The 20,401-nt window shown below is 53.3% G+C and overlaps 1 protein-coding gene and 1 long non-coding RNA gene across 3 annotated transcripts in view; one reads left to right on the top strand and one right to left on the bottom strand.

Annotated features, from left to right (window-relative positions):
* TBCD (tubulin folding cofactor D) overlaps positions 1–20,401 on the bottom strand; it is a 134,739-nt gene that overhangs the window by 40,798 nt on the left and 73,540 nt on the right. Inside the window, exons 16-19 of the mRNA XM_040436678.1 lie at positions 18,474–18,531; positions 15,599–15,628; positions 15,066–15,151; positions 14,622–14,702 (exon numbers count right to left, since the gene is read on the bottom strand). Coding sequence (XP_040292612.1) covers positions 14,622–14,702; positions 15,066–15,151; positions 15,599–15,628; positions 18,474–18,531 — 255 coding nt within the window. The remainder of the gene's footprint in view (positions 1–14,621; positions 14,703–15,065; positions 15,152–15,598; positions 15,629–18,473; positions 18,532–20,401) is intronic.
* Positions 19,047–19,834, top strand: LOC121004557. 2 transcript variants are annotated; one of them, XR_005779754.1, is made up of 3 exons: positions 19,047–19,146; positions 19,200–19,323; positions 19,377–19,834. It is a non-coding gene; the product is annotated as an uncharacterized LOC121004557 (long non-coding RNA). The 2 variants fall into 2 exon arrangements; XR_005779755.1 differs by having other exon boundaries at positions 19,200–19,562; positions 19,625–19,834.

The raw sequence follows: 20,401 nt of genomic DNA, 5'->3' as shown, positions 1-20,401 counted from the left end.
CGGTACAGCGATGCAGGGTATAGTGGTGATATACGGTACAGCGATGCAGGGTATAGTGGTGATATACGGTGCAGGGTATAGTGGTGATATACGGTACAGCGATGCAGGGTATAGTGGTGATATACGGTACAGCGATGCAGGGTATAGTGGTGATATACGGTACAGCGATGCAGGGTATAGTGGCGATATACGGTACAGCGATGCAGGGTATAGTGGCGATATACGGTGCAGGGTATAGTGGTGATATACGGTACAGCGGTGCAGGGTATAGTGGTGATATACGGTACAGCGATGCAGGGTATAGTGGTGATATACGGTACAGCGATGCAGGGTATAGTGGCGATATACGGTGCAGGGTATAGTGGTGATATACGGTACAGCGATGCAGGGTATAGTGGTGATATACGGTACAGCGATGCAGGGTATAGTGGTGATATACGGTGCAGGGTATAGTGGTGATATACGGTACAGCGATGCAGGGTATAGTGGCGATATACGGTGCAGGGTATAGTGGTGATATACGGTACAGCGATGCAGGGTATAGTGGTGATATACGGTACAGCGATGCAGGGTATAGTGGCGATATACGGTGCAGGGTATAGTGGTGATATACGGTGCAGCGATGCAGGGTATAGTGGCGATATACGGTGCAGGGTATAGTGGTGATATACGGTACAGCGATGCAGGGTATAGTGGTGATATACGGTACAGCGATGCAGGGTATAGTGGTGATATACGGTACAGCGATGCAGGGTATAGTGGCGATATACGGTGCAGGGTATAGTGGTGATATACGGTACAGCGATGCAGGGTATAGTGGTGATATACGGTACAGCGATGCAGGGTATAGTGGTGATATACGGTGCAGGGTATAGTGGTGATATACGGTACAGCGATGCAGGGTATAGTGGCGATATACGGTGCAGGGTATAGTGGTGATATACGGTACAGCGATGCAGGGTATAGTGGTGATATACGGTACAGCGATGCAGGGTATAGTGGTGATATACGGTACAGCGATGCAGGGTATAGTGGTGATATACGGTGCAGGGTATAGTGGCGATATACGGTACAGCGATGCAGGGTATAGTGGCGATATACGGTACAGCGATGCAGGGTATAGTGGTGATATACGGTACAGCGATGCAGGGTATAGTGGTGATATACGGTGCAGGGTATAGTGGTGATATACGGTACAGCGATGCAGGGTATAGTGGTGATATACGGTACAGCGATGCAGGGTATAGTGGTGATATACGGTACAGCGATGCAGGGTATAGTGGCGATATACGGTACAGCGATGCAGGGTATAGTGGCGATATACGGTGCAGGGTATAGTGGTGATATACGGTACAGCGATGCAGGGTATAGTGGTGATATACGGTACAGCGATGCAGGGTATAGTGGCGATATACGGTGCAGGGTATAGTGGTGATATACGGTACAGCGATGCAGGGTATAGTGGTGATATACGGTACAGCGATGCAGGGTATAGTGGCGATATACGGTGCAGGGTATAGTGGTGATATACGGTGCAGCGATGCAGGGTATAGTGGCGATATACGGTGCAGGGTATAGTGGTGATATACGGTACAGCGATGCAGGGTATAGTGGTGATATACGGTACAGCGATGCAGGGTATAGTGGTGATATACGGTACAGCGATGCAGGGTATAGTGGCGATATACGGTGCAGGGTATAGTGGTGATATACGGTACAGCGATGCAGGGTATAGTGGTGATATACGGTACAGCGATGCAGGGTATAGTGGTGATATACGGTGCAGGGTATAGTGGTGATATACGGTACAGCGATGCAGGGTATAGTGGCGATATACGGTGCAGGGTATAGTGGTGATATACGGTACAGCGATGCAGGGTATAGTGGTGATATACGGTACAGCGATGCAGGGTATAGTGGTGATATACGGTACAGCGATGCAGGGTATAGTGGCGATATACGGTGCAGGGTATAGTGGTGATATACGGTACAGCGATGCAGGGTATAGTGGTGATATACGGTACAGCGATGCAGGGTATAGTGGTGATATACGGTGCAGGGTATAGTGGTGATATACGGTACAGCGATGCAGGGTATAGTGGCGATATACGGTGCAGGGTATAGTGGTGATATACGGTGCAGCGATGCAGGGTATAGTGGCGATATACGGTACAGCGATGCAGGGTATAGTGGTGATATACGGTGCAGGGTATAGTGGTGATATACGGTACAGCGATGCAGGGTATAGTGGCGATATACGGTAAAGCGATGCAGGGTATAGTGGTGATATACGGTGCAGCGATGCAGGGTATAGTGGTGATATACGGTGCAGGGATGCAGGGTATAGTGGCGATATACGGTACAGCGATGCAGGGTATAGTGGTGATATACGGTACAGCGATGCAGGGTATAGTGGTGATATACGGTGCAGGGTATAGTGGTGATATACGGTACAGCGATGCAGGGTATCAGGGCCGCTGATAGAAATCATGGGGCCCCGTACAGCATACATGACGGGGCCCCCTTCAGCTCCACCCCCTGATCCCTCCTTCAGCCACACCCCTGGCCCCGCCCTTGGCCCCTCCCCAGACGCCGCCTTGAAACAACATGCAGATTTGTCTACAAGTGATATTTATGGCGCTGGGGGGTCGTCTGTGAATGGCGCTGTTATGGAGGGGATCTGTGAATGGCACTGTTATGGAGGGGATCTGTGGATGGCACTGTTATGGAGGGGATCTGTGAATGGCACTGTTATGGAGGGGATCTGTGGATGGCACTGTTATGGAGGGGATCTGTGGATGGCACTGTTATGGAGGGGATCGGTGGATGGCGCTGTTATGGGGGGAGATCTGTGGATGGCACTGTTATGGAGGGGATCTGTGGATGGCACTGTTATGGAGGGGATCTGTGGATGGCACTGTTATGGAGGGGATCTGTGGATGGCACTGTTATGGGGGGGATCTGTGGATGGCACTGTTATGGAGGGGATCTGTGGATGGCACTGTTATGGAGGGGATCTGTGGATGGCACTGTTATGGAGGGGATCTGTGGATGGCACTGTTATGGGGGGGATCTGTGGATGGCACTGTTATGGGGGGATCTGTGGATGGCACTGTTATGGGGGGATCTGTGGATGGCACTGTTATGGAGGAAGATCTGTGGATGACACATACCGTATATAGCATCTTATGCTATGTGTCATCCACAGATACCCCTCCATAACAGTGCCATCCACAGATCCCCCCCATAACAGTCATCCACAGATCCCCCCCATAACAGTGTCATCCACAGATCCCCCTCCATAATGGTGCCATCCACAGATCCCCCCCATAAGTGTCATCCACAGACCCCCCGGCCCCCCCCCATAAGTGTCATCCACATGACAGACCCCCCCCCCCCCCATAACAGTGCCATCCACGGATCCCCCGCCCTCCCTATAACAGTGCCGTCATGACGTCATCCATATAGATCCCCCCCCGCCACTCACAGTAGTATACATTAATAAATCGGTGCAGCCGTGCAGGCTGCAGACAGTAACTTTAATTTTAGCACAGGCACAGCGCTCATCTCTTTACTAAAATACTACCTTACATTCAGCTCCTGCCTCCTCCCTCCACCCTCCAGTAACAAGTGCGGGCGGCAGCGCTCACTCACTGACGTCACGCGCCTGCGCCGCCTAGTGGGAGGAGCAGGCGTGTGACGTCAGTGAGTGAGCGCCGCCCCCACACTGCCTGCTGTTACTGGAGCCAGCCCACTGACAGCAAAAAAATTAAAATGGCTCGGGAGTCGGCAGCCCGGGCCCCCCTGCCAGCCGGGCCCGGTACAACTGGGCCAGCTGTACTGGCCTATCAGCGGCCCTGCAGGGTATAGTGGTGATATACGGTGCAGTGATGCAGGGTATAGTGGTGATATACGGTACAGCGATGCAGGGTATAGTGGCGATATACGGTACAGCGATGCAGGGTATAGTGGTGATATACGGTAGAGCGATGCAGGGTATAGTGGTGATATACGGTAGAGCGATGCAGGGTATAGTGGCGATATACGGTGCAGGGTATAGTGGTGATATACGGTAGAGCGATGCAGGGTATAGTGGTGATATATGGTACAGCGATGCAGGGTATAGTGGCGATATACGGTGCAGGGTATAGTGGCGATATACAGTGCAGGGTATAGTGGTGATATACGGTGCAGGGTATAGTGGCGATATACGGTGCAGGGTATAGTGGTGATATACGGTGCAGGGTATAGTGGCGATATACGGTACAGCGGTGCAGGGTATAGTGGCGATATACAGTGCAGGGTATAGTGGCGATATACGGTACAGCGATGCAGGGTATAGTGGTGATATATACGGTACAGCGATGCAGGGTATAGTGGCGATATACGGTGCAGGGTATAGTGGTGATATACGGTGCAGCGATGCAGGGTATAGTGGCGATATACAGTGCAGGTTATAGTGGCGATATACGGTACAGCGATGCAGGGTATAGTGGCGATATACGGTACAGCGATGCAGGGTATAGTGGCGATATACGGTACAGCGATGCAGGGTATAGTGGTGATATACGGTGCAGGGTATAGTGGCGATATACGGTGCAGGGTATAGTGGTGATATACGGTGCAGGGTATAGTGGCGATATACGGTACAGCGGTGCAGGGTATAGTGGCGATATACAGTGCAGGGTATAGTGGCGATATACGGTACAGCGATGCAGGGTATAGTGGCGATATACAGTGCAGGGTATAGTGGCGATATACGGTACAGCGATGCAGGGTATAGTGGTGATATACGGTACAGCGATGCAGGGTATAGTGGCGATATACGGTGCAGGGTATAGTGGTGATATACGGTGCAGCGATGCAGGGTATAGTGGCGATATACAGTGCAGGTTATAGTGGCGATATACGGTACAGCGATGCAGGGTATAGTGGCGATATACGGTACAGCGATGCAGGGTATAGTGGCGATATACGGTACAGCGATGCAGGGTATAGTGGCGATATACGGTACAGCGATGCAGGGTATAGTAGTGATATACGGTACAGCGATGCAGGGTACAGTGGCGATATACGGTGCAGGGTATAGTGGCGATATACGGTGCAGGGTATAGTGGCGATATACGGTGCAGGGTATAGTGGCGATATACGGTACAGCGATGCAGGGTATAGTGGTGATATACGGTACAGCCGTGCAGGGTATGGTGGTGATATACGGTACAGCGGTGCAGGGTATGGTGGTGATATACGGTACAGCGATGCAGGGTATAGTGGCGATATACGGTGCAGGGTATAGTGGCGATATACGGTGCAGGGTATAGTGGCGATATACGGTGCAGGGTATAGTGGCGATATACGGTGCAGGGTATAGTGGCGATATACGGTGCAGGGTATAGTGGCGATATACGGTGCAGGGTATAGTGGTGATATACGGTACAGCGATGCAGGGTATAGTGGTGATATACGGTGCAGGGATGCAGGGTATAGTGGCGATATACGGTGCAGGGATGCAGGGTATAGTGGCGATATACGGTGCAGGGATGCAGGGTATAGTGGCGATATACGGTGCAGGGTATAGTGGTGATATACGGTACAGCGATGCAGGGTATAGTGGTGATATACGGTACAGCGATGCAGGGTATAGTGGCGATATACGGTGCAGGGTATAGTGGCGATATACGGTGCAGGGTATAGTGGTGATATACGGTGCAGGGTATAGTGGCGATATACGGTACAGCGATGCAGGGTATAGTGGCGATATACGGTGCAGCGATGCAGGGTATAGTGGTGATATACGGTGCAGAGTATAGTGGTGATATACGGTACAGCGATGCAGGGTATAGTGGCGATATACGGTACAGCGATGCAGGGTATAGTGGCGATATACGGTGCAGGGTATAGTGGTGATAAACGGTACAGCGGTGCAGGGTATAGTGGCGATATACGGTGCAGGGTATAGTGGCGATATACGGTGCAGGGTATAGTGGTGATATACGGTACAGCGATGCAGGGTATAGTGGTGATATACGGTACAGCGATGCAGGGTATAGTGGCGATATACAGTGCAGGGTATAGTGGCGATATACGGTGCAGGGTATAGTGGTGATATACGGTGCAGGGTATAGTGGCGATATACGGTGCAGGGTATAGTGGCGATATACGGTGCAGGGTATAGTGGCGATATACGGTGCAGGGTATAGTGGCGATATACGGTACAGCGATGCAGGGTATAGTGGTGATATACGGTACAGCGATGCAGGGTATAGTGGCGATATACGGTGCAGGGTATAGTGGTGATATACGGTACAGCGGTGCAGGGTATAGTGGCGATATACGGTGCAGGGTATAGTGGTGATATACGGTACAGCGGTGCAGGGTATAGTGGTGATATACGGTACAGCGATGCAGGGTATAGTGGTGATATACGGTACAGCGATGCAGGGTATAGTGGTGATATACGGTACAGCGATGCAGGGTATAGTGGCGATATACCGTGCAGGGTATAGTGGTGATATACGGTACAGCGGTGCAGGGTATAGTGGCGATATACGGTGCAGGGTATAGTGGTGATATACGGTACAGCGGTGCAGGGTATAGTGGTGATATACGGTACAGCGATGCAGGGTATAGTGGCGATATACGGTGCAGGGTATAGTGGTGATATACGGTACAGCGGTGCAGGGTATAGTGGCGATATACGGTGCAGGGTATAGTGGTGATATACGGTACAGCGGTGCAGGGTATAGTGGTGATATACGGTACAGCGATGCAGGGTATAGTGGTGATATACGGTACAGCGATGCAGGGTATAGTGGTGATATACGGTACAGCGATGCAGGGTATAGTGGCGATATACCGTGCAGGGTATAGTGGTGATATACGGTACAGCGGTGCAGGGTATAGTGGCGATATACGGTGCAGGGTATAGTGGTGATATACGGTACAGCGGTGCAGGGTATAGTGGTGATATACGGTACAGCGATGCAGGGTATAGTGGTGATATACGGTACAGCGATGCAGGGTATAGTGGTGATATACCGTGCAGGGTATAGTGGTGATATACGGTACAGCGATGCAGGGTATAGTGGTGATATACGGTACAGCGATGAAGGGTATAGTGGCGATATCCGGTACAGCGATGCAGGGTATAGTGGTGATATACGGTACAGCGATGCAGGGTATAGTGGCGATATACGGTGCAGGGTATAGTGGCGATATACGGTACAGCGATGCAGGGTATAGTGGCGATATACGGTACAGCGATGCAGGGTATAGTGGTGATATACGGTACAGCGATGCAGGGTATAGTGGTGATATACGGTACAGCGATGCAGGGTATAGTGGCGATATACAGTGCAGGGTATAGTGGTGATATACGGTGCAGCGATGTAGGGTATAGTGGTGATATACGGTGCAGGGTATAGTGGCGATATACGGTACAGCGATGCAGGGTATAGTGGTGATATACGGTACAGCGATGCAGGGTATAGTGGTGATATACGGTGCAGCGATGCAGGGTATAGTGGCGATATACAGTGCAGGGTATAGTGGCGATATACGGTGCAGGGTATAGTGGCGATATACGGTACAGCGATGCAGGGTATAGTGGTGATATACGGTACAGCGATGCAGGGTATAGTGGTGATATACGGTACAGCGGTGCAGGGTATAGTGGCGATATACGGTGCAGGGTATAGTGGTGATATACGGTACAGCGGTGCAGGGTATAGTGGTGATATACGGTACAGCGATGAAGGGTATAGTGGTGATATACGGCACAGCGATGCAGGGTATAGTGGTGATATACGGTACAGCGATGCAGGGTATAGTGGCGATATACGGTGCAGGGTATAGTGGTGATATACGGTGCAGGGTATAGTGGCGATATACGGTACAGCGATGCAGGGTATAGTGGTGATATACGGTACAGGGTATAGTGGCGATATACGGTGCAGGGTATAGTGGCGATATACGGTGCAGGGTATAGTGGCGATATACGGTGCAGGGTATAGTGGTGATATACGGTGCAGGGTATAGTGGCGATATACGGTACAGCGATGCAGGGTATAGTGGTGATATACGGTACAGCGATGCAGGGTATAGTGGTGATATACGGTACAGCGATGCAGGGTATAGTGGTGATATACGGTACAGCGATGCAGGGTATAGTGGCGATATACGGTGCAGGGTATAGTGGTGATATACGGTGCAGGGTATAGTGGCGATATACGGTACAGCGATGCAGGGTATAGTGGTGATATACGGTACAGGGTATAGTGGCGATATACGGTGCAGGGTATAGTGGCGATATACGGTACAGCGATGCAGGGTATAGTGGCGATATACGGTACAGCGATGCAGGGTATAGTGGTGATATACGGTGCAGGGTATAGTGGTGATATACGGTACAGCGATGCAGGGTATAGTGGCGATATACGGTACAGCGATGCAGGGTATAGTGGCGATATACGGTACAGCGATGCAGGGTATAGTGGTGATATACGGTACAGCAATGCAGGGTATAGTGGTGATATACGGTACAGCGATGAAGGGTATAGTGGCGATATACGGTACAGCGATGCAGGGTATAGTGGCGATATACGGCACAGCGATGCAGGGTATAGTGGTGATATACGGTACAGCGATGCAGGGTATAGTGGCGATATACGGTGCAGGGTATAGTGGTGATATACGGTGCAGGGTATAGTGGCGATATACGGTACAGCGATGCAGGGTATAGTGGTGATATACGGTACAGGGTATAGTGGCGATATACGGTGCAGGGTATAGTGGCGATATACGGTGCAGGGTATAGTGGCGATATACGGTGCAGGGTATAGTGGCGATATACGGTGCAGGGTATAGTGGTGATATACGGTGCAGGGTATAGTGGCGATATACGGTACAGCGATGCAGGGTATAGTGGTGATATACGGTACAGCGATGCAGGGTATAGTGGTGATATACGGTACAGCGATGCAGGGTATAGTGGCGATATACGGTGCAGGGTATAGTGGTGATATACGGTGCAGGGTATAGTGGCGATATACGGTACAGCGATGCAGGGTATAGTGGTGATATACGGTACAGCGATGCAGGGTATAGTGGTGATATACGGTACAGCGATGGAGGGTATAGTGGCGATATACGGTGCAGGGTATAGTGGCGATATACGGTACAGCGATGCAGGGTATAGTGGCGATATACGGTGCAGGGTATAGTGGCGATATACGGTACAGCGATGCAGGGTATAGTGGCGATATACAGTGCAGGGTATAGTGGCGATATACGGTGCAGGGTATAGTGGTGATATACGGTGCAGGGTATAGTGGCGATATACGGTACAGCGATGCAGGGTATAGTGGTGATATACGGTACAGGGTATAGTGGCGATATACGGTGCAGGGTATAGTGGCGATATACGGTGCAGGGTATAGTGGCGATATACGGTACAGCGATGCAGGGTATAGTGGTGATATACGGTACAGCGATGCAGGGTATAGTGGTGATATACGGTACAGCGATGCAGGGTATAGTGGTGATATACGGTACAGCGATGCAGGGTATAGTGGTGATATACGGTACAGCGATGCAGGGTATAGTGGTGATATACGGTACAGCGATGCAGGGTATAGTGGCGATATACGGTGCAGGGTATAGTGGTGATATACGGTACAGCGGTGCAGGGTATAGTGGCGATATACGGTGCAGGGTATAGTGGCGATATACGGTGCAGGGTATAGTGGCGATATACGGTGCAGGGTATAGTGGTGATATACGGTACAGCGATGCAGGGTATAGTGGCGATATACGGTGCAGGGTATAGTGGCGATATACGGTGCAGGGTATAGTGGCGATATACAGTGCAGGGTATAGTGGTGATATACGGTACAGCGATGCAGGGTATAGTGGTGATATACGGTGCAGGGTATAGTGGTGATAAACGGTACAGCGGTGCAGGGTATAGTGGCGATATACGGTGCAGGGTATAGTGGTGATATACGGTACAGCGATGCAAAGTATAGTGGTGATATACGGTACAGCGATGCAGGGTATAGTGGTGATATACGGTACAGCGATGCAGGGTATAGTGGCGATATACAGTGCAGGGTATAGTGGCGATATACGGTGCAGGGTATAGTGGTGATATACGGTGCAGGGTATAGTGGCGATATACGGTGCAGGGTATAGTGGCGATATACGGTGCAGGGTATAGTGGCGATATACGGTACAGCGATGCAGGGTATAGTGGTGATATACGGTACAGCGATGCAGGGTATAGTGGCGATATACGGTGCAGGGTATAGTGGTGATATACGGTACAGCGGTGCAGGGTATAGTGGCGATATACGGTGCAGGGTATAGTGGCGATATACGGTACAGCGATGCAGGGTATAGTGGTGATATACGGTACAGCGATGCAGGGTATAGTGGCGATATACGGTGCAGGGTATAGTGGTGATATACGGTACAGCGGTGCAGGGTATAGTGGTGATATACGGTACAGCGATGCAGGGTATAGTGGTGATATATCGTGCAGGGTATAGTGGTGATATACGGTACAGCGATGCAGGGTATAGTGGTGATATACGGTACAGCGATGCAGGGTATAGTGGTGATATACGGTACAGCGATGAAGGGTATAGTGGCGATATACGGTACAGCGATGCAGGGTATAGTGGCGATATACGGTACAGCGATGCAGGGTATAGTGGCGATATACGGTGCAGGGTATAGTGGCGATATACGGTACAGCGATGCAGGGTATAGTGGTGATATACGGTACAGCGATGCAGGGTATAGTGGTGATATACGGTACAGCGATGAAGGGTATAGTGGCGATATACGGTACAGCGATGCAGGGTATAGTGGTGATATACGGTACAGCGATGCAGGGTATAGTGGTGATATACGGTACAGCGATGCAGGGTATAGTGGCGATATACGGTGCAGGGTATAGTGGCGATATACGGTGCAGGGTATAGTGGTGATATACGGTACAGCGATGCAGGGTATAGTGGCGATATACGGTGCAGGGTATAGTGGTGATATACGGTGCAGGGTATAGTGGCGATATACGGTACAGCGATGCAGGGTATAGTGGTGATATACGGTACAGCGATGCAGGGTATAGTGGCGATATACGGTGCAGGGTATAGTGGTGATATACGGTACAGCGGTGCAGGGTATAGTGGCGATATACGGTGCAGGGTATAGTGGCGATATACGGTACAGCGATGCAGGGTATAGTGGTGATATACGGTACAGCGATGCAGGGTATAGTGGCGATATACGGTGCAGGGTATAGTGGTGATATACGGTACAGCGGTGCAGGGTATAGTGGTGATATACGGTACAGCGATGCAGGGTATAGTGGTGATATATCGTGCAGGGTATAGTGGTGATATACGGTACAGCGATGCAGGGTATAGTGGTGATATACGGTACAGCGATGCAGGGTATAGTGGTGATATACGGTACAGCGATGAAGGGTATAGTGGCGATATACGGTACAGCGATGCAGGGTATAGTGGCGATATACGGTACAGCGATGCAGGGTATAGTGGCGATATACGGTGCAGGGTATAGTGGCGATATACGGTACAGCGATGCAGGGTATAGTGGTGATATACGGTACAGCGATGCAGGGTATAGTGGTGATATACGGTACAGCGATGAAGGGTATAGTGGCGATATACGGTACAGCGATGCAGGGTATAGTGGTGATATACGGTACAGCGATGCAGGGTATAGTGGTGATATACGGTACAGCGATGCAGGGTATAGTGGCGATATACGGTGCAGGGTATAGTGGCGATATACGGTGCAGGGTATAGTGGTGATATACGGTACAGCGATGCAGGGTATAGTGGCGATATACGGTGCAGGGTATAGTGGTGATATACGGTGCAGGGTATAGTGGCGATATACGGTACAGCGATGCAGGGTATAGTGGTGATATACGGTACAGCGATGCAGGGTATAGTGGCGATATACGGTGCAGGGTATAGTGGTGATATATACGGTGCAGGGTATAGTGGTGATATATACGGTGCAGGGTATAGTGGTGATATATACGGTGCAGGGTATAGTGGCGATATACGGTACAGCGATGCAGGGTATAGTGGCGATATACGGTACAGCGATGCAGGGTATAGTGGTGATATACGGTACAGCGATGCAGGGTATAGTGGCGATATACGGTGCAGCGATGCAGGGTATAGTGGTGATATACGGTACAGCGATGCAGGGTATAGTGGTGATATACGGTGCAGCGATGCAAGGTATAGTGGTGATATACGGTGCAGCGATGCAAGGTATAGTGGTGATATACGGTACAGCGATGCAGGGTATAGTGGCGATATACAGTGCAGGGTATAGTGGCGATATACGGTACAGCGATGCAGGGTATAGTGGTGATATACGGTGCAGGGTATAGTGGTGATATATACGGTGCAGGGTATAGTGGCGATATACGGTACAGCGATGCAGGGTATAGTGGCGATATACGGTACAGCGATGCAGGGTATAGTGGTGATATACGGTACAGCGATGCAGGGTATAGTGGTGATATACGGTACAGCGATGCAGGGTATAGTGGTGATATACGGTACAGCGATGAAGGGTATAGTGGCGATATACGGTACAGCGATGCAGGGTATAGTGGCGATATACGGTACAGCGATGCAGGGTATAGTGGCGATATACGGTGCAGGGTATAGTGGCGATATATGGTACAGCGATGCAGGGTATAGTGGTGATATACGGTACAGCGATGCAGGGTATAGTGGTGATATACAGTGCAGGGTATAGTGGCGATATACGGTACAGCGATGCAGGGTATAGTGGCGATATACGGTGCAGGGTATAGTGGTGATATACGGTGCAGGGTATAGTGGCGATATACGGTACAGCGATGCAGGGTATAGTGGTGATATACGGTACAGCGATGCAGGGTATAGTGGTGATATACGGTGCAGCGATGCAGGGTATAGTGGTGATATACGGTGCAGGGTATAGTGGTGATATACGGTGCAGCGATGCAGGGTATAGTGGTGATATACGGTGCAGCGATGCAGGGTATAGTGGTGATATACGGTGCAGCGATGCAGGGTATAGTGGTGATATACGGTACAGTGATGCAGGGTATAGTGGCGATATACAGTGCAGGGTATAGTGGCGATATACGGTACAGCGATGCAGGGTATAGTGGTGATATACGGTGCAGGGTATAGTGGCGATATAAGGTACAGCGATGCAGGGTATAGTGATATAGGATAGGGAGTAGTCACACGGGGGGGGGGGGGCATGCTATAGTCACACGGGGGGGGGCATGCTATAGTCACACGGGGGGGGCATGCTATAGTCACACGGGGGGGGGCATGCTATAGTCACACGGGGGGGGCATGCTATAGTCACACGGGGGGGGGGCATGCTATAGTCACACAGGGGGGGGGCATGCTATAGTCACACAGGGGGGGGCATGCTATAGTCACACGGGGGGGGGGGCATGCTATAGTCACACGGGGGGGGGCATGCTATAGTCACACAGGGGGGGGCATGCTAAAGTCACACAGGGGGGGGGATGCTATAGTCACACGGGGGGGGGGCATGCTATAGTCACACGGGGGGGGGGCATGCTATAGTCACACGGGGGGGGGGGCATGCTATAGTCACACGGGGGGGGGGGGGGGCATGCTATAGTCACACGGGGGGGGGGGGGGCATGCTATAGTCACACGGGGGGAGCATGCTATAGTCACACAGGGGGGCATGCTATGGTGGTGCAGGGTCACAGGCAGTAGTGGTTGTTCTGACAACCCTGTATTGTTACAAGCAGGTTGTCAGAGCCCCGCCATGTCCCGGAGGCGCAGTGTCACCTCGCACGCCCCGCAGCCATGTTTGTCTTTTTTGCCCAGGTATTGTGTATTGTGTGAAGAATGTTGCTGGTGGCGGTGAGATTTTTCACCTGAGATCTTCTGTGTTTTCTGCTCCACCTGTTTGTCTGGTTTGAGTCCACGCACAGGTGCCTGGATGCGGGACGTCGTGCTGTACCCGGAGGACGGCTGCAGGTCCTATTCACAGCGTGACAATGGCCTCCCGTCTCAGGTGACATGTCTAATGCCGGGGAGTGGTGTGTCGCCACTCTGCGCCGACACACTGCAGCAAACTGTCAGAGCTGATCAACAACCCATTGACGCATTTCAAGGCCATGCTGGTCTTGGAAACGCGTAGCTCCCATCAGTAAAGCTGAGTAGCTGCGTCGTTTGGGTCTGCGCCGGTGACGGGCAGGCTGCCGACACACACACTGACTGCAGGCAGCGCTGCCAGTTACCGCCAACAGTCAGTGTGTGCAGGCAACACAAAGCTCGGCCTCGGGCACGGGATCTCGCAGCCGCCGGATCACACCGCCGAGGATCCGACAAGGAGGTTTACATAATAAACACAGGCAGCCGAACCTGTCCACACAAACCGGAGGCCTCCTGACCTCCTTCCAATGATCCAGCGCTCAGGCGCTGGATTAGTAGAAGCTTGGATGGAGAGATGGGTACAGGAACGGCCGCGCAGTCTGTGGGATTTCTGAACCAGTGGACGCCGGATTACCAGTAGCAGAGGACTCACATGTCCCAGTGGTTAATCTTCAGCTCCACCAGATGATCGATCAGGGCCGCGGTGTATTCTGGGAAACTGGCGACAAATACACTGGAGGAGACAAAAGCAGAGAGCGTCATCCATTAGTCCGGCATCTGATAGACCAGAAGCCTGGGCGTATAATCTGGAGACTCCCGAGGCCAGAGAGGGAAGATGGAGAACGACAATGCAATGCAACCAGGGACATCTGATAATCCGCAACCTATCAGGTCAGAGGAAAGGGATTATCCTGTGAACATCCAATACTCCAGAATCTGGAGCATCGGATAATCCAACATTAAAGGGATTTTAACCTGTGTCTCTCAACGACCCCCAATAACAAAAGCTAAAGCTTAGGAAAGTGCCCCCTCCCCGCGCCCAGCTTCTCGGGGGACCCCCATAAATGATCCCATACTTTGGGGGTGTCCTCAGTACCTGATGTTCAGGAAACAGTTAGCCCGGTTACCGACTGCAAAGTAGTCTGCGCAGGTCAAGATGTCGATGCCGTGCGGAAAAGTGCCCTGTGGGGGGGGAAGAGGATGATGGGAAATTACTCTCCAGTGACTACTGCAAGCCAGATACACAAGGGGGGGGGGGGGGGGGGGGGGCCACTGCCAGTCACCCAGCTTTCCACAGTCCCCGAATGACAGACATCTGTTCTATAGCTCAGTAAATCCTGTGTGCATGAAACAGGAGGCCCAGGATGAGCAGAGCGGAAATGGAAGGTATAACAGGGGACGCAGGGAAAGCTGGGTGCTGTGCAGCCCAGGGAAGGTAACCACCGCCAGTCACCCAGCTTTCACAGACCTTGAATGGCAAAGACATCTGTTCTATAGCTCAGTGCATCCTGTGTTCATGAAACAGAAGGCCCAGGATGAGCAGAGCTGCAGTGGACAGGAAAGCTGGGTGCGGTGCAGGTGCCCTGGCACACTGTGGGTTAATCAGAATGGCTGTGAAAGTCACTGTACCTGTCTCCCCACATTCTCCTGGAAGGCTGCCTGCAGAGGACAAACAAAGGAAAATGAGACGCCAAACAGAGAGACCGCGATCGGCGGAGGACCACGGGGGCGCGAGGGCGGAAAACGGCAGCTAACGGGGCTGTCCAAACTCTCCACTGCGAGAATTATTATAAGGTTCAACATTCTATGTGAACAGGAAAGTGCCTAGTCACTGACAGCAAGCAAAGGTCTTGAAACATAGAGGACTTGAAGTAAAAGTCTAGCCCTGGTGTGGTATTGCGGCGCAGCCCCATTTACTATAGTGAGATGAACTACAATACCAAAAACAACCTGCAGGCAAAGTGGGGGCGCTGTCTGGAATCAGTTCAAGCAACACCTTTAAAGAGGAAGTCCAAACCAGGCTAAAGGCTTCCATCATAAGGGACTGTCAGAGCCTTGTTCCTTCCTCGCTGAGCTCTGCTGCACCCCCAGTACGCCAGCCCCGAGCTCTGCGGATGCCCTTCCTCCCCGAGGTCTGCTGCACCCCCCCCCCCCCCCCCCGAACCAGCCCTGAGCTCTGCGGATGCCCTTCCTCCCCGAGCTCTGCTGCACCCCCCAGTACTCTGCACAACCCCCCCGCCCGAACCAGCCCCGAGCTCTGCTGATGCCCTTCCTCCCCGAGCTCTGCTGCACCCCCCAGTACTCTGCACAACCCCCCCGCCCGAACCAGCCCCGAGCTCTGCTGCACCCCCCAGTACTCTGCACAACCACCCCAACCCGAGCTCTGCTGATGCCCTTCCTCCCCGAGCTCTGCTGCACCCCCAGTACTCTGCTCACCCCCCCCCCCCCCCCCCGAGCGCTGCTGCATCCCCAGTACTCTGCTGATGCCCTTCCTCCCAGAGCTCTGCTGCACCCCCAGTACTCTGCTCACCCCCCCCCCCCCCCGAGCGCTGCTGCATCCCCAGTACTCTGCTGATGCCCTTCCTCCCAGAGCTCTGCTGCACCCCCAGTACTCTGCTGATGCCCTTCCTCCCAGAGCTCTGCTGCACCCCCAGTACTCTGCTCACCCCTCCCCCGAGCGCTGCTGCATCCCCAGTACTCTGCTGATGCCCTTCACCCCAAGACAGCCCCAAGCTCTGCTGCACACCCTTTCCCCCCAAGCCAGCCCCGAGCTCTGCTGCACCCCCAGTACTCTATTCAACGCCCCCCCCCCCCCCCGAGCCCTATCCCCAGTAGTCTGCACAACACCCCACCCCTCCTGAACCAGCCCCAAGCTCTGCTGCACCCCCAGTACTCTACTCAACGCCCCCCCCCCCCCCGAGCCCTATCCCCAGTAGTCTGCACAACACCCCCCCCCTCCTGAACCAGCCCCGAGCTCTGCTGCACCCCCAGTACTCTACTCAACGCCCCCCCCCCCCCCCGAGCCCTATCCCCAGTAGTCTGCACAACACCCCACCCCTCCTGAACCAGCACCGAGCTCTGCTGCACCCCCAGTACTCTACTCAACGCCCCCCCCCCCCCCGAGCCCTATCCCCAGTAGTCTGCACAACACCCCACCCCTCCTGAACCAGCACCGAGCTCTGCTGCACCCCCAGTACTCTACTCAACGCCCCCCCCCCCCCCGAGCCCTATCCCCAGTAGTCTGCACAACACCCCACCCCTCCTGAACCAGCACCGAGCTCTGCTGCACCCCCAGTACTCTACTCAACGCCCCCCCCCCCCCCCCCGAGCCCTATCCCCAGTAGTCTGCACAACACCCCACCCCTCCTGAACCAGCACCGAGCTCTGCTGCACCCCCAGTACTCTACTCAACGCCCCCCCCCCCCCGAGCCCTATCCCCAGTAGTCTGCACAACACCCCACCCCTCCTGAACCAGCCCCGAGCTCTGCTGCACCCCCAGTACTCTACTCAACGCCCCCCCCCCCCCCCCGAGCCCTATCCCCAGTAGTCTGCACAACACCCCACCCCTCCTGAACCAGCCCCGAGCTCTGCTGCACCCCCAGTACTCTGTTCACCTCACCCCCCCCAGTACCCCCCCTTCCCAAGTTCTGCTGCACCCCCAGTACTCTACTCACCACCTTCCCCCTCAAGCCAGCTCCGAGCTCTGCAGCACCCCCAGTACTCTGTTCACCTCACGCCCCCCAGTACCCCCCCTTCCCAAGTTCTGCTGCACCCCTGTGTGCCTCCGACTCGTACCGACCCTTGGAGCCCTGAGCTCTGTACCAGCCCCTGGAGCTCTGCTGCACCCCTGGTTGTGTGCCCCCCACTCTGTACCAGCCCCTGGAGCCCTCAGCTCTGATGAAACCCTGGCTGTGTGCCCCCGACTCGTACCGACCCCTGGAGCCCCCCACTCTGTACAGTCGTTTGCTATATATACAAACGCTCCCAGCAACGTGCAGAGCTGAGCGCAGGAACAGCAGAGCCGGTAATACTAGCCCCGAGCTACGGTTACCATACACAGTCGTCAGCAGGTAGAGCACGCTCATCAATCTGACCTCGGCGGCTGTGCATCGCCCTGCCAGCCTGGACGCCCGAGTTACTGCGTGCAGGGGGCACCCGACAGAAGCTCAAATTTAAAAGGGACGGGACCTTACTAATCCCTCATCATGAAAAGTTTCAATTCCACCAAGTTTTCAAAACTGCTTGCCTTACACTTGGCCCTGTGTGCCAGCCTCTGAATGGAAATCAAACTCTCTACATTCACTGACAGCAAGCAGGTGTTTAGAAACGTGTGAGGAACTGAGGCAGAATATCTCATTACAAGAATAAGAACAAAGGATGCCCCTCTGCTTTTCCAATAACACGCAGCTTTTGATCTCTGCTTGCAGTCAGGGAATGGAACCATTCTCGTTCACAGTCAGGGGCCGAATACCTGTCCCTTGCACGTAGTTCCAGTGCGACTTACCGAGGCGGCTCGTCTGCAGTTCACGTCCCGATCAAAGATGGCGGCGATGATCAGAGCACTGCAAGACAAAGGGAACAATGTTACAGCATCTTAAAGGGGCCATGACATCGCAGAGTACCCCCATACAATGAACACGCTGGGGGTTACACCCTGAGGATGACACCTAGGGCTAATCTAAGGACCCCAGTGACTGCTGCTCTCATGGGGGCATCACCCAGCTTTCCCATAGGCCTGAACGGCTAAACCTGCAGTAGTAGAAGGTGAACCTGTGTGTACTGGAGTGTAAAGGGATTCATTACTCAAATCCTATAGTAATATGGGATCAGTGCAAACAGGCATTCAGGGGCCCGGAGAAGCTGGGTCAAAGCGAAGGTGGCGGCCATTACAGACCCCAACGGCATGATAACTCAGTACCACAGTATGAGAGGAGCAGCTTTGCCCCTCAGGAGTCTATAAAAGCTGGGTGACAACCAAGATGGCTGCCAATGGACGCCATAAATCGGTGACAACTCAGATTTCCCCTGGTTCTGAATGGCAAATGGCTGAGAGATGTCGGTCCATATAGTCCCCAAATGAATCATCACCCAGCTTTCCCAGAGCCTGAATCTGCCTTTTATGACATCTACTGATTTGCTTTCTAAAGCAACGGCCGCTCGTCACCCAGCTTTCCCAGGTACAGACAGGGTGACATGCTGGCCCTGGGCAGCCACGCCGCTCGTCACCCAGGTACAGACAGGGTGACATGCTGGCCCTGGGCAGCCACGCCGCTCGTCACCCAGGTTTCCCAGGTACAGACAGGGTGACATGCTGGCCCTGGGCAGCCACGCCGCTCGTCACCCAGCTTTCCCAGGTACAGACAGGGTGACATGCTGGCCCTGGGCAGCCACGCCGCTCGTCACCCAGGTACAGACAGGGTGACATGCTGGCCCTGGGCAGCCACGCCGCTCGTCACCCAGCTTTCCCAGGTACAGACAGGGTGACATGCTGGCCCTGGGCAGCCACGCCGCTCGTCACCCAGCTTTCCCAGGTACAGACAGGGTGACATGCTGGCCCAGGGCAGCCACGCCGCTCGTCACCCAGCTTTCCCAGGTACAGACAGGGTGACATGCTGGCCCTGGGCAGCCACGCTGCTCGTCACCCAGCTTTCCCAGGTACAGACAGGCACACACAGGGAAGCGGTGCTGGCGGCTGCACATCAGGACTGTGTCAGCGAAGTGAAACAGGATTTGGGGCTTTTGTTCGGGAGTTTCTGTGATACTGCGGCGCCTTCCAGCGCAGGTTCCCACGGAGGAGCTGCCTGTTTCGGGAGCTCTGGGCAGCAAGTCGCGGCTTGTCCGCTGTCACCACGCCTGCCGAGAGCGCCAGCCCCACAAACACGTCCTGTGCCCAGCCAGGAGGAGAGCTTGCACTTTCACTGTCTTTGCACAGACTCGCCAACAACTCCCCCCATCATCCCCCCTTCCCCAAAACACACAAACTACTGCCTGGGAAAGGCAGAAAGTCTGAAGAGCCGAGACGACTCCTGCATTCCTCCACAGGCACCTGCCATGGGCCGCCACTGCCAGCCATGACAGTTACTTCTTAAAGGGCCGGCGCATGTACGGACCACCGCAGTCATCCTCTGTCCGGCTGATAACAGGGAGGGCAACTACATAGGGCAGAGTGGTGTATCTAAGCCCATCATGTGTGATACTGTCTGCTGAGCTGTGTATCTAATCCTCTCCTGTGTGATACTGTCTTCTGAGCTGTGTATCTAATCCTATCCTGTGTGATACAGCCTGCTGAGCTGTGTATCTAATCCTATCCTGTGTGATACTGTCTGCTGAGCTGTGTATCTAATCCTATCCTGTGTGATACTGTCTGCTGAGCTGTGTATCTAATCCTATACTGTGTGATACTGTCTGCTGAGCTGTGTATCTAATCCTATC

The sequence above is a fragment of the Bufo bufo genome, chromosome 6, assembly GCF_905171765.1.
Source record: "Bufo bufo chromosome 6, aBufBuf1.1, whole genome shotgun sequence".
Classification (NCBI taxonomy): domain Eukaryota; kingdom Metazoa; phylum Chordata; class Amphibia; order Anura; family Bufonidae; genus Bufo; species Bufo bufo.
Note: the sequence above shows the minus strand (reverse complement) of the source record. Positions and strands in the feature narration are given on the sequence as shown.